At 45.5% G+C, this 14,261-nt stretch overlaps 4 protein-coding genes across 4 annotated transcripts; 2 read left to right on the forward strand and 2 right to left on the reverse strand.

Moving 5' to 3' along the window:
- Window positions 1-2,751: 2,751 nt before the first annotated feature.
- GGS22DRAFT_192653 (uncharacterized protein) lies at window positions 2,752-4,545 on the forward strand (the record flags this gene model as incomplete). Its single annotated transcript, XM_047965293.1, has 1 exon — window positions 2,752-4,545. The coding sequence occupies one exon, from the start codon at window positions 2,752-2,754 to the stop codon at window positions 4,543-4,545; it is 1,794 nt and encodes a 597-aa protein (XP_047814999.1).
- Window positions 4,546-5,163: 618 nt separating this feature from the next.
- Window positions 5,164-8,460, reverse strand: GGS22DRAFT_173524 (WD domain-containing protein). Its single transcript, XM_047962935.1, has 3 exons — window positions 7,396-8,460; window positions 7,126-7,253; window positions 5,164-7,067 (listed from the first exon to the last, which is right to left on the reverse strand). The coding sequence occupies exons 1-3, from the start codon at window positions 7,716-7,718 to the stop codon at window positions 5,695-5,697; spliced, it is 1,824 nt and encodes a 607-aa protein (XP_047815000.1). The 5' UTR covers window positions 7,719-8,460; the 3' UTR covers window positions 5,164-5,694.
- A 1,649-nt stretch (window positions 8,461-10,109) lies between these two features.
- Window positions 10,110-10,857, forward strand: GGS22DRAFT_76679 (uncharacterized protein). Its single transcript, XM_047968049.1, has one exon. It carries the CDS (start codon window positions 10,327-10,329, stop codon window positions 10,705-10,707), a length of 381 nt encoding a protein of 126 aa, XP_047815001.1. The 5' UTR covers window positions 10,110-10,326; the 3' UTR covers window positions 10,708-10,857.
- A 480-nt stretch (window positions 10,858-11,337) lies between these two features.
- GGS22DRAFT_76682 (uncharacterized protein) lies at window positions 11,338-13,105 on the reverse strand. Its single transcript, XM_047968050.1, has 2 exons — window positions 12,054-13,105; window positions 11,338-11,977 (listed from the first exon to the last, which is right to left on the reverse strand). Exons 1-2 carry the CDS (start codon window positions 12,716-12,718, stop codon window positions 11,476-11,478), a joined length of 1,167 nt encoding a protein of 388 aa, XP_047815002.1. The 5' UTR covers window positions 12,719-13,105; the 3' UTR covers window positions 11,338-11,475.
- Between the last annotated feature and the right edge of the window lie 1,156 nt (window positions 13,106-14,261).

Here is a 14,261-nt window from a genome sequence, read left to right on the forward strand (position 1 = left end):
GCCTGTTCTTTGCGGGCAGCCTCAAGTTTTCGCTCGAAGGTTTCAACATTGCGACGAAATTCTTTTAGGTTTTCTTGGTGATCTTGAATTTTGGCACTCGAGTCATCCATGACCTGCTGAAAATGGTACAGCTTCCAGAGGATATGAGTCACAATAGCTGCATCACGTTCCTCGGTCTTTTTCTGAAAATTTTCCGCCTCGCGCTTCTGCTCTTGGTACTGCTTGATTTCGGAATTGATACCACGTCGTCTCTGAAGCATAAAATTGGTATTCTCAGCAGCCTGGTCCGCATCGCTCTGCAGTTTTTCATATTCAGCCTTGTATTCCAAACTGCCCGAAATTTGTTCAATTAGGCGGGTGAGATCCTGGGGAGACTGAGCAGCGATCGCCTCGACATCTCCTTGAAAGACAAGGAAGTTGCGGGCTTTAATAAGAATGTTTTCGGCTTCGAGAGCCTCGTTATATTGCTGAGCAGTGACGACGCGGTCGTTGATACGATACTCGCTCGAGCCTTGGTTCGTAATACTGCGCTTCCACCTCTGCTCATCGCCGGCATCATCTTCGTATACGGCCATGACCCAAGCGGTCTTGGGATCGCTACGATTCGGTTTGTCATTGTCGTCGCCATTAACAAAGCCGTTGGTGTGCCCATTCGTAGTTGGCTCGGCAGCTGAGCCGTCGTCATTTATTTTGGAAGTCTTGAGAACTCGGCCCCGGTAAACGAGATCCTTGAGGTGGGCGGATCGGAGATGCGATGATTTGATACCTAAGACAAAAGAAATGGCATCCATACTAGATTAAATCAGTACAACATGCGCATAGGCAGCTAGAAGTAGAGCCGGTAGACGACGTACGAATTAGATTTACCAGATCCATTTGGGCCAATAATAGAAGTGAAGTATGAGTCGCCGAAGAGGAGAATATGATGTCCCTTATAGGACTTAAAGTCTAAGGATGGTTAGTTTTGTCATGCGCATGAGATGTTCTTATAGAAAAAGCGATACGTACTGAATAGCTCGAGGCGAATGAGCTTCCCCATCTTGCCTTAGGCGTCTTAGGACTCTAAGCCCTATTATCCTATAATCCTATGTATCAAGCAGGAAGTAGGAAGTAGGAAGTAGGCGGTAGGCGGTAGGCAGTGGGCAGTAGGTAGTAGGTGGTTGATGGTTGAAGGGTAGATAAAGACGCGACGCGAGAAATATGCGAAAGAGGAACCAGTTGTCGCTAGACGACCTTTGGATCCAATCGTATTTAATTTATGGCATTTCAATGAACCGGCCGAATAAATTAATAAACTAGAGCGCCTTCACATATGGGACACATGGATGAGTGTCCCGTCAATTGGTGAAGGTTGCGAAAATTATCGTATTTCGTATATTCCAGTGTGTTGGTAAGAGTACAATAGCGTGTATGCTGACTGACTACTAGGTAGGTAGGTACCTAATAATTAATTCATACCTAGTACTCTTTTTCAATGCTCTGCGATGTAAAAATGTATGTACAAGACGCGACTTTAGATTTAGACGCGGGGACCCTTCTATCTCAATTAGGAATTACCTAAGGCTGGCTAGGCGTCCTAACCAATTAAAATCTACCTAGGTACCTACCTCTTCTCATTATGCACGTACCTGCTAGGTACCTGCTTAGGTACACATTCCTCCAGTTTTTAGACAGATATTATAGTTGATGTTGAACCCTGAAATTTAAAGTTGGAACGGCTTGAAGATCAAAACTAATAGGTCTTCAACTTTCCCATCCCGCAACCAGACGTCACTTACGGAGCCTATACGAGGTTAAAGCTCATATATAGGTCTAAGCAACCTTAAATGGTTTCAACATTATGTTCAACTTACATACATACCTACCTAGGCACTATGTATGTATGTATATATATCAAGGGTACATGTGAATATTCCAAGACTGAAGGGTACTAGGTATTGTTATGCCTAATGTCGTCATTATACTTACAAATGCCCTTCAAGATTAACCAATCTTGACATTTACCAATTCTACATCCCACAAACACATACATCCTAATTTTTTGTTCCCTCGGCAAGGAAATCTGTTTGAACTACGTACTTAAGAAGAAAATCGGACCAAATTGTGAAACTGTATACCAGGGGGGTTTCAAAAATCAAATACATATCTAAGTTAAAGTCGTATCGACTCTGCCGTTGACGGATTGAAGATCTCGCAACAATACCTACATACACAAGAGCCTCCTTCTTCTCGTCCAACCACAATTCACGCTCGAGACACGTCCTTCAGCGAAAGCCACCTACAGGATCAAATATTCCCGCCCGCCTACATCTTTTATACCCCATCATCCCTTGCTCTAAATCTCTTATTCCTTAGGGGTCCTATTCTCTATTTCCTAATACAGGCCTCTGGGGTCACGCAAACTCGCCTCGTGTCTTACTATATTCTAGCTACTAACCTACTAGGTACCTACCTACGAAAAGTCACATGCACCCGCTTTGTTTTCCCACCTCGATCCTTTATCTCTTACCTCGACCCGTTCTGCCCGTGGTGACCTCTGTGGACTCTTTATTTAATTGGACCGGCTTCTAGCATCGCATCCACACGTACGCACAACGTGAAGCCACCTTCTGGTCGAGACGACAATAATAACTAGATCGGACCCCTACTCCTTTCGTAAGTCGACATATATCACTACCCCTCGTCCAGACTTTAGTCCCAAGTCTCGGGTAACCCCTTCTCCCTTCTCCCATTCCCCCCCGTTGTTCGGCTATGGCTGATATCTTAGTTCTCAGGGGAGCCGAAGCTCTTCGTAGAGTGTCTTTTCGTAACGACATCCAAAGATTCCCGATCCGCACCCTAACAGAGATGGCCGATTCTGCAAGCAATTCCGTACACGCGCAGCTTGCTAAGTCCGAGGGCGCTCAGACTGACGACGAGACTGCCCTAACACCCGACGATACCACAACCCCGTCCCTAAGCTCTTCGCCTTTCCAGCAAGCTGTGGTTGATCCCCCTAAGCTAGACGATGGACATAAAAGCCCTCGGATGTCGAGGAATCCCTCCTTCTCTGGGAGCAGCTCCTACCATGAAGACTGGGATTCTTACCCTCCCCTTGACCGGTTGACCGTTCTAGACTTGCTCGACAATTTCGCTTTACCACAACAATTGGAAAAGTTGCAAAAGGGGATTTCGGCTCAGACCGAAAAGGTTCGCAAATCGCGAGCCGCCCTCAAAAGCAAAAGCCAGGAGGCGAGGGAGCGTATGGTCGAAGAATGGCGACGACGAGTACCTTCAGCCGATGAGCAATTGGAGAGGTACAGAAAGCGTATGAAGCAGAGCGTCGAAAGGTTGGGCCGTAGATGGAACGATACCAAAGTTGTCACCTTGCGCGAGAAGGTCTCCTTCATCGGCGGCGTCATGAACATTTTCATCAGTGGCTACTTGATAGGCGCCTATCCCGAATTCTTTCATCTCTGGTACGGGGCTCAGCTCATCTATTTCATGCCTATCCGTTTCTATACCTACCGCCGGCGTGGCTATCATTACTTTTTAGCCGACCTCTGCTACTTCGTCAACCTCTTGCTCTCTCTCAGTATCTGGATATTCCCATCCTCCAAGAGGTTGTTTATCGCTGCTTACTGCTTAGCATTCGGGAACAACGCCGTGGCGATCATTATGTGGCGTAATTCGCTCGTGTTCCACGACTTCGACAAAGTCACCTCTCTGTTCATCCATATCATGCCCGTTGCCACATTGCATTGCATTACCCATCTGTTCCCTCCCGATGCGCAACGTGAACGATTTCCTGCGCTCTGGACCGTCAAAACTTCTCCCCCAGGCTCCCCGACTGCGTATGGTAACCTTATATCGATGCTTGCCTGGTCTACCATTCCGTACGCCATTTGGCAGTTTAGCTATTATTTCTTTATCACGGTTCGAAGGCGCGAAAAGATCGCGGCTGGACGGCCTACATCCTTTACCTGGCTCCGTCGATCATACTCGAAGACCTGGATCGGCAAAATTGTGCTCTCGCTACCAGATAGCTTGCAGGAGTTCGCGTTCATGATGATTCAGTACATATACGCCGTACTGACAATGTTACCCTGTCCCTTATGGTTCTATAGCCGATGGGCGTCATCCACTTTCCTCATGATTGTCTTCACGTGGAGTGTCTACAATGGTTCGACGTATTATATCGATGTGTTCGGCAAACGATTCCAAAAGGAACTCGAAGAGTTGAAGGCCGAAGTTGCTAAGTGGCAGAATAGCCCTGATGGGCTTGGTTCTCCGACAATAGCACCGACACCGGCGCCCGAACTCGATGAGAAGAACGACGCTACAGATATCGAAAGAGTCGAAAAGGCTGTCCGAGTTCAAGACCCTGCCAGCGGAAGGCGTTTAAGTGTGGACGAGATCCCACTATTACACGATGAGAATCCGAACAAAGAGAAAGGCTCTCCTGAAAAGAATGCAGCAACTAGTGGGATTGACAACGGAAACGAAGATGCTGTACGAGCTAGGAACCCCACGGGAGCAGTGACATCACAAAATAGTCGTCCTTAGTAGATGTACTATTTTTTTTTTTCGTTGGGAAATGTTGGGGGACGAGCTTAGAAGAGCATAATCGATGACCTGAGCCAGAGGGACAATTGGTTAAATATTTTCCATCCAAAACCATAATGCGGACTATCGGTGTTACGTAGCAGTTCGATTATGCTATTTCGTCAACGATGAGAGCTCAGGGTTATTGGGCATGCTATTTTCTGTTTTTTGTTTTTTTTTGAGGGGTTTGGAGTTCCCGCAGTAACACGTTGCGGTATCATCATTACCGTCATCATCGTTATTATTATTATTATTATTATCAAAGATTGATTCAGCAGATATCTCGATACCCCTTCATATCAATTTAGTACAGAACACGGAGTTGGGATTCGGCGGAGAAAGAGCAACGATTAGTGAAATCTAACGAGAAATAGCTATGCATGAGCATCAACGCGCTAGAAATTAGAAAGACATTCTCACCCATAACCTTTACTTGATATATGTACATGGCTGCCCATGTGCCGAGATATCATAGCTTCTAGACGCGGCAACCTCGGCAATAGGCAAATTCACTTCACACGAATATAACGTGGAAGAGGACGTCGGAAACTGATCGATAGGTAGGTGTGGATGTAAAAGCAATCACAATAAACTTATATTGTATCAAGTCGTATGCGTAGCCACTAACAGTTTTAAACCCTTTTTGCTGCGCTTTTTCTTGCCTACAGCGCTCGTAATAATATCTACGATAATGTTACGGAGCCGAACAGATTTTATCACCGTATTCCTCAATTGACCCTACTAGTGGTTTCCTATCCATGAGGAACCTCCCACTTCCTTCAACGCCTTGCTGCCCATAGATAACAGGATTCACCGTCCCCACCACCCCAGCCACCATTATCATGAAGGTGGTCGAATGCAAATTAGTTAGCTAGTCAACCTTTTGACGCCGTAGTAACTAAGCAACTAAGAATCCAGCCCTTTCCTCCTCCGCATAGGTTCATAAATGCGAAGTTCGTGAAAACGATAACGCCGGTGGATGCAACCCAACTGTACAGGTGGCTCCTCTTGAAAATGCCGTAAAATTAAGAGAACGAAGGTCACTATGGCGATATGGGCTATGCCATCGTACCGTAGTGTACGCATGCATTGCAGAGAAAATTGAGCCCCTCAGCGAATCACGCCCCAGTCACTCAGTCGCCCACCGCCACCGTCGGCGTCCTCTCTCTGACCCGGTCGGCGTCCGAACACGGTCCAGAATCGCAGAGTCTCATCACCGGCTCCTGTCACGATGGTTCGTCCATCTGGGCTCATCGCCAAATATAATACTCGGTACGTGTGTCCGGTGAGGCTAACCACCTGGGTCATGGCGGGATACTTCCATACGACGATCTGGTTCTGGCTGTAGCCATGGGTCGAGACGATCTCGTTCGAATTTTTGGACCACGAAATGTTGCATACTTGGCTACCGGTGTCAACTTCGTTAATGACCGACCCGCGGACTGTATCGTGGAATATTATTCTTCGATCAGCCGTACCACCACCCGACGCAAGAAGACCACGTTGGTGGGGGGACCAAGCAATTGCCTTGACTGCAGCAGTGTGGTCGGAGAATTTCCAGAGAGGAGTTTCCGAGAGTTTATCCCAAACCATAAGCTTATTATCGTTTCCTCCGCTTGCCAGTTGGCCATCTTCGCAGTTCCACTTCAACCCGCACACCTCCTGCTTATGACCCATAAGCTTTCGCATCCATTGGTCAGGAGCTCTGACGTCACGATGGTAAATCAATCGATCCCGAGACCCTGAGGTGAGGATGTGTGTGTTCCATGCCATAGACCCTACACGTGCGGTATGCCCCGTCATGGTTCTTAAACGCCTAGTCTTTTCGGCATCCCAGATCTGCACTAAACCCTTGCCGGTACCGATGGCAATATGCGTACCTTTCTGAATCCAAGACACGCTTGTCACAGTATCATCCTCGAGTGTGCAAAGCTTGTTGACCCGACTCGTTTGTGCATTCCACATGTAGACACTTGATCCCAAACCAACGCCTAAAACGTTAGCACTACCCCAATCGACCAAGTTCAGATAGAAGTCATCCGCTAGCTCGGGGGCGTCCAAAACCTTGTATGGTACTTTGCTGACTGCACGCGGTTGACGTCTCGGGCTCAATAACATCTGTTGGCTTCCAAAGCGAACTGGTGATATACTGTATATCTCTGATCGGATATCTAGATTGGGACCATGTCTGCTCTGTGGAGTGCGGTTTGGTGTTGGGTGGCCAGCAATATTAGAATGGTGCCGAGGTGACATATAAGAGAAGAGATTCTTGTGCGGTGTGGATGGTGTAAACGTAGAGGGCAGGGAGGGAGGGGGGTTACTAGGCGGCGTGTGGGATCTCGTCCCATCATGAACATGGGTCGAATGTGATGAACCAGGCAAGTTGCTGTCCGGCGATAATGCCTGAGGAGCTGCCTGTGGTATCGTGTTTTCGAAGAGTTCTGCTCTTAAAACTGTCGAGAATATTCGATTCGCCTCTTCCGCTAAACGGGGGATCAATTAGTATCGCGTTCTTATAGGAGAATAGCTAAAATGACATACTCTTCTGGAAGTGAAGCTCACCATGCGGTGTACGCTTCTTCTGCTTGGAGGGTGTTGCTGGAGAACCTTCTTCATGCAGAAGGCTGAAGCTGGCCTGAAGGTCTTGACCCGAGCGAGAAGGAATAAATCTGTCAGACTTAGCATACATTGCTGCAATTTTAGATTGTCCTCGTATCTGAAGGAATTATGAACGTGGAGGTGGGAAACTTGAGCAAGGATGAAAATAGAAATAAAAAAAAAAAAAAACAGGAAATGGGTATGTTTACTAACCTGTCAACATTTATTCGTTGCCTTTTCCTACTTGGACTGGCACCTGACGTGCTATCTCGTCTATCCCCAGAAAGTTCTCTAGAAAGAGCTCGCGTCAAATTCTCAGGATCAACACCACCGATGGTCGACCCTCGGCCACTATGACGAGCATTTTTTAACTTAGCACCATCTCCATTACTCATCACCTGCAGTGTTCCTCGATCGGATGGTGGAGGAGGGGTGGCTATTCTTGATGGTGTTCGAACAGAGGGGCTCGTCGTGTCATGCGCTTGTCGTTTTAGAGATGACAGTGTCGAAGACACTAGGTCAGACTCTAACGTCATTTTTATCCTCTTCAATTCGTGTTCAGGTAGTGATCGCAAAGACTAGATAGTTCTCAGAGAATGATGTGGGTAGATTCCGAAATGTGAACTGGTGGGAGTGCCGTGAAGAAGGTTTGTTACGTGATGTTTTTAAATTGAAGGAGGGGGGTGGTGGTCAGAAGCGGACAAGAGAAGCAGAAATAGCGTGCTAAGCGATAGAATATGAAGTAGTAGATAATGAAATGATCAAGTGAGAATCTCCTAAGAGTCCCCTCAGGGTTCGCAGATTCGTCTAGCGCATGCTCTTCTAAGAAAGACGATGTCAAATAGATTGATCTGAAAGTCGAAAAAAAGAATGAATGGGCAATCGTTTCGGGGGAGAAATGATCGTGGTGTATTCAAGCGCTTGATTTCGATTCGACGAATTCCCTCGGAGATGAATAGATGAGAGAAAGGGAAACCTCCAAAAACGTTCAATATTCCAATTAGCGAAAATGATTTAAGGTTTTCTCGTTCGTCGTCGATGTTACAAAATTTAGCAGGTGGTATGTGGGAAAGAGGTGCGTGGTTGACTCTCGTGGGTTAAGAATTGAGGTTGAAAGGCAACGGCTGAATGGACCATGCTAAGGTAAGGAAGGTGGACGGCATGGCTCTATCCCCCATACCTTTGCTTTGAGTGCGGGCGCGCGCCTTACAACATTAAATGCAGTAATGACACCAGGGGGAGTACCTAGACAGCTAGAGCAGGTGCTAACTACATAAATTTGAAGTCTCCACTATCAAGTAATATTGTGAGTCTTTAGGTACCTACAGTTCGTCTTAGCACACGCGAGATGTGTTGTACCGGGTTATGATCAACATTAATGTCAATGTCACTATGATTGTATCATCCATAATACCTGCCCAGTACCTACGCATGAGTAGAATACTTGAGGTAGTAACTTCATAAAGAAACACCAAACCAACCTATACATACATGTATATTATTGATGTAGAATACCGTCTTTTACTAAGTGCATAGCTACATAATACCTAATAATTATTGCATTTGCCTCTTTTATCTTAACACATAATAGCAGATGTGTTCAAGATCAAACGTTGGGGATTTTCTAATAATATACCTCTATCATCTATAATCGATCATCATATTTTGTACTTGGTATTAAATACGTGCCTAGGTATGTATGTGCATATTATAATACTAGGTAAGTTTAGATTCCATTGGGTGGCGGGAAACGCGTGGCTTAACAGCATCCCCAAAGTCTCATATTTTTTCGTCCCGTTTCGCGGTCACTAAAACTCTACATCAACAATACACTATATGATTGTAAAGGTTGGGTTTTGACATTTGGTTTGAGTAGAACAATAACAAAGACCTTCTGACAGGTCTTTTTACCCTGTAAGTAATCCAACACGTCAAACAGTGAGACCCGTTGTGCGGCCTAATTCGCGATGCAAGATTGACCAGACGCGCCGTTCTCCCTTTTTTGGAGAAATGCTCACAACATAAAAAGCAAAGCGTGCCCCTCGCTGCCCTTGCTACCTCGTCAAACTACTGTATTTGTAGATAGCGCGGTTGCATTGTTTGTTTTTGTTACTTATTCAGCCTAGGTGATTTTATGAGGGACGCGCGCGGCCAATTTTCCGATTGGCCAAACTTTTTTCCATTCAGGGGTTGGCGTTTGGACTCGTCCCAAGTTTGAGTTTGCCCGATGATAGGGCAGCTCAGGGGCTAAACTCTAATGGATGTACCACGACTCCCGATATAAGTAAATAATAAAGTTTTCTTAATAATTACCTAAGCTCCTTCACAACTTGAAGTACTTGCATACCTCTACCAGCAGCGCGTTCAGAATTACCCCATTCGCTCTCATCCGCATCCACATGCACATGCATGGCTGGTAAATCATGGCATCGAGCTGACTTACCTAGAGGCTATCATTTGAATTTCATATTGCAGCAAAAAGCCATATACAGAGAATATAGCTTATATGGTAATATTATCACTACTTCGATATAAGCAGACTACAGAAAAGGGATGGCTAGATTGTTGATCTTGAAGGAAATGTACTAATAGATTCCAAGACGCTCTGGGCGTTTCCGCCTATGCCACGACGTTGGCAACCCTACAATAAGGATGAATTTTCTATTTTCTGAGTACATCTATGTACTCGCACGAGATACGTTCCTTTTATTTTCGAAAAATATGGGCGAAAACAGCCTATCACTCTTAAATATTCAACATTCCAAATCAACTCGTCAGAATAGGTGATAGATGAAATAACTCTCACTATACAATACTTTTTCAATAACCACCCTATCAATTCATTCACAGTATTCAGAGCAATCCTGGGCGAAGTCAGGCTGAACTCTTCACCATGGCCGCATCGGAAGACCCTCGATCTACGAAACTCGTTTAGCTTTCAGCCATGATAGAAATCATGAGTGTGGAATAGTGGTAGGAACTATTGACCTGCGGCACAAGCGGTTATTGGCCATCGAAATTTTCACAGTACTCCAATCTAGCCTCAGTTTATATAGTGTTATCTATCCGAGGGGGAACTCTTCTTCTCCTTCGCCTGCGCTTAGAAGTAGTAATTTCTCATATGGCCTGCAGAGCAAATGGTCAATGGAGCAGGACCGATTAAACCCTTTGCGCGAGAAAGAAAGTAACCCGTCCTCACTCGATCTGGCCTCGCCATGTAGTAGCTCGGTCTCTCAATACTCGCTCGAGAAGATATCGGAAGCACTCTTCTCGGTAGATCACCTGAAAGTCATATTCGATGACTCGTTTTTTTTTCGTCAGATATTTGGAGACTTCCTTCACACCCCCCAGCCGAAGTCTGTCCCCCCTCCTGCTGTATTATCTAGATGCATCGAAGGCATTGAAAACTTTCAGCCATGTAGACAGTCTTTAGCTCAAATCCAAGGGCTAGAGTATGCCTTGGGTCGAAATTGCCGTTTTCTCCAGGGACCATACACCAGCCGGATCAGTGCTAAAAGAGAATGAGAAATTGCAAGAAGGGGAAGAACGCTGCGAAACTATCTTGAACTACCGGCGTGACAGATAACTTTTTATAAACCTTCTCATAGCTGCGCCTCTAATTGTCTAGAGGGTGCGAAGAGTTAGAATCCTTTCTTCTTCATTTTCTTCCTCCTCTTCCTCTTCTTGGGTCCATATCTCGCATTCGGCCTTTAGGTTCTTTTCTGTAGCTGGGCTTCATTGTGGCTTATGTGACTGACCTCCGTTTGGTGACGATGGTATAGTGTACAAGCTATCTACCAAGCTGCTTGTAATGTATCATTCTTGTTTATTTGACGGGCACATCTTCTCCATGGGTAGGTAGGTATTTGCTGCATGATTTGCAGTACTTGCTAGGGGGGGAAACTCTAGTATGATTGGAGAGCCTGTAAGACCCGCGAGAAGAGAACGATGTATACACCACCACACATGGGAGGATATATGAACGTATCCATCGTTTGCATTTCTTAAGCGAAACCATCGTCCAGCACCGCAAATCTTCGAAAGTCTTTATGTCTATCCCTGTGGATATAAGAGCCAGTTAAGAACCCAATATCGACGCCAAGTACAGGTTCTGAGCGCAATCAATACGTATCTGCCGCAACGCTGAAATGGCAGAAGAAGATCCGAATTAATAAGGCCACGTCGACCGCATATTACAACGTTAGACCCGGCTCTTTGCCCGAAGACGATAGGGACCCTTATTCTACAGTATAACATGCGCCCTGGCATAGTTCAAGGTTGTTCCGATGCTGACTATGCCGACTCTGCCTGGGCTAATAGACGTGCTCTCCAGCCGTTACACACCTCTTCGAAACCTCCAACAACCTCTCTGCACACGCCGGCACATTCGCGCTTTTGTAACCTTTCGCTCCAGTTACCCCTTGTCAACCATCTCTCCCCTTCCTCTTTAAGCTCCTCTTCTCGTTTCATTTCCGCCACCATCTCTTTGGCAGTTCTTAGGCGTCTCGTGGCGGTGGTAGTGGTTTGCCGTGACATATGCAGTGTATCTGAGAGGTAATTGAGAGTTTGGACTAGGTCCGATGTCACGGAATGCAAAGCAGTCAAGGAGTTGAATGCTGAAGTTGCAGGTCGCGGCATCTCGTCCGAGACAGAAGCGAGCAATGGTAGCAGAGAATCGATCGTATCGGGGTCCGGAGGTGTGACTAGCGGTGATAGTAGAGGGAATGTGAGATTATGAATTTGACGTGTCTGATGTGCCAGATGTGTTGCCAAGGCCGAGTGAGCAGTAATCAACCTAATATTTAGCAACGGTTAGGCTATAATAGACCCAAGAAGGTTGGCTAGGTATTATCATGCGATTGGGTACTTGCCTCGTCGTACTTCCCTCTACGCTGGACTGTGACCCGAGATCTTTGAGTCCGTCGGTCAGGCGTTGAAAGACGCCATCAGTAGGTCCACCATTGCTTTCAGTGCCTCTTCGGGCTAACGACTCAACTGCATCAATCTTAGCAACCAGGCTTGGTGGCATGCCAGGCGAATCGAGGTCGGATTCGGAGCCATATTCGCTCCCGTCATATGCACTTCCTGTTCGCCGGTGGCCACGCCCAGGAGGCGAAGGTATACCCAAGCTCGTGCTCTTAGTCCTTCCATGTTGATCTGACTGGCTTGCTACATCAACTCCGCTATCTCTAATCCCATCAGTCGAATCCCGACCGTCATCCCTCTTCTGACCGAAACCGAGACGTGGTGATCCTTCTTCGTCCTCGTAGTACTCTTCCTCGTCACCAGAGCCAGACAAAGCGTCAGCTAATTCGTCGGCTAGATTTCCAAGCCCGTTGTCCTGGCCCATACCACCACCACTGAGGTCATTAAGCTCGGATTCGTTCATACTATTGCGTAAGGGCGTTAGGGGATCTTGAAAAGAGGATTTGGACTGTCGTCGGCTTCTAGGTGACGTGGGACTGTAAGTATGGAACGATACTTCGACGCTAGAGGAGCGACTCGAGTGCCTCGGGGGCGATGGTAACCTGTCCATGGTTGTGATATGACGGTTATGTTAAACTAGAGAGAGGTCGTTGAATCGTAGGAAAGTAGAAGCTCGACTATGCGTCGAATTAAACCATGGATATGAAACAACGTATCATCGCACTAAAATGATCGGTAGGAGGTTGAAAAAGGACGAGGAAGAAACCTTTGCGAAGAAAAAAAAAATCAAAGATTGAGACGTTTAGTAGTCGTGTTTGCAGGACTCGGCCGATGATAGATTTTGGAAGTTTCGTTGTGATTTTTAGCAACTTTTGATATCGGGCTGATGATGCGGGATGCGGAATGTGGATTACCCACGCAGCTACATTAGGGGCCAGATGCCAGAATAGTTAGACCATTCTAATAATGAAAAGTCCAACTGATCCAATAATATTTGTTACTAACCCTTGAAAGTTAGCAAGGATCCGGTACAGTTACCCAGCAGCTGCCCAAATGCCAGTAACTTTAACGACACAACACTTTTTCCGTAACGACACAACACCTTCCTAATTGAGCTTAGTTCAGCCACACAACAGTTCATTACCTAATTTGGCACAACACTAGAAAAGTATTAGAATTCAACAAATTCAACCAATAAGCGTGCGCACTGAGATACTGATGTTTAACTTTATTAATTGATTTTTTAAAAATTAGATGAAGTAAAAAAAAAACAGTAATACATAGCGCGCGATGAGACAGATCGATCGATATAGGTTTTATTCTCATAGATGATGTGATCGATTAGTTAATCGACAAAGTGTAAATGGATGAGTAAGCAACTGTGTTGGCCCCGATGGGTATCACGTGACTTAATTAAAACGATCACCTGTCCACTTTAAACCCTGATACAAGTATCAAAAGCTGATGCACCTAGTTAAAAGCTATATCATTAGATTCGCTGAAAGGAGATCTATAAAACAGTATCAGTTTTGTTACGATTAATAGTAATTCTTAATTGATATTTAGATTCGAGTAAAGTATTATGTAATTAATGCGGGGCATTCTAGTATTACATAATGAACCCCGCGACAGCTGTCGGCTTATATAATCATACCTTAAAAGTCACGTAAAGACCAATAACTTATCAGGGAAAAGTGGGTCCTGATTATTGAGCTAATTAAATAAAGTGGTTTAAACTGAAATTAGTAGTTTAATGTTTTTACTTTTAGTGCGATTGAAGTTGTTGTGGCGAAGTAATGTTGTGTGGCTGCACTAAGCCAAATTAGGAAGGTGTTGTGTCGTTACGGAAAAAGTGTTGTGTCGTTAAAGTTACTGCCCAAATGCGTCAAAATTAAAATAAAAAATAAAATAAAAAAATGAAAGAGCTACATAGGTACTTAGATACCTAACGTCCTTCTACATACCTACATATGCATACCGATAATGCACTTTGCTATTATACGTTCCTGCCAGTTCCCGCATGCGTAAAATGTTCCCGCAGTGTAAGTAGGTGATGTTTAGGTACCTACCTGCGTGCCTACCTACTAGATAAGAGCCTGCCGTTAGCGATTATTTATTTCCGTTTTAGGACAGGTCCATCCCACAACACATGT

This window comes from Annulohypoxylon maeteangense (assembly GCF_022496945.1).
Source record: "Annulohypoxylon maeteangense strain CBS 123835 unplaced genomic scaffold GGS22scaffold_21, whole genome shotgun sequence".
In the NCBI taxonomy this organism is placed as follows: Eukaryota; Fungi; Ascomycota; class Sordariomycetes; order Xylariales; family Hypoxylaceae; genus Annulohypoxylon; species Annulohypoxylon maeteangense.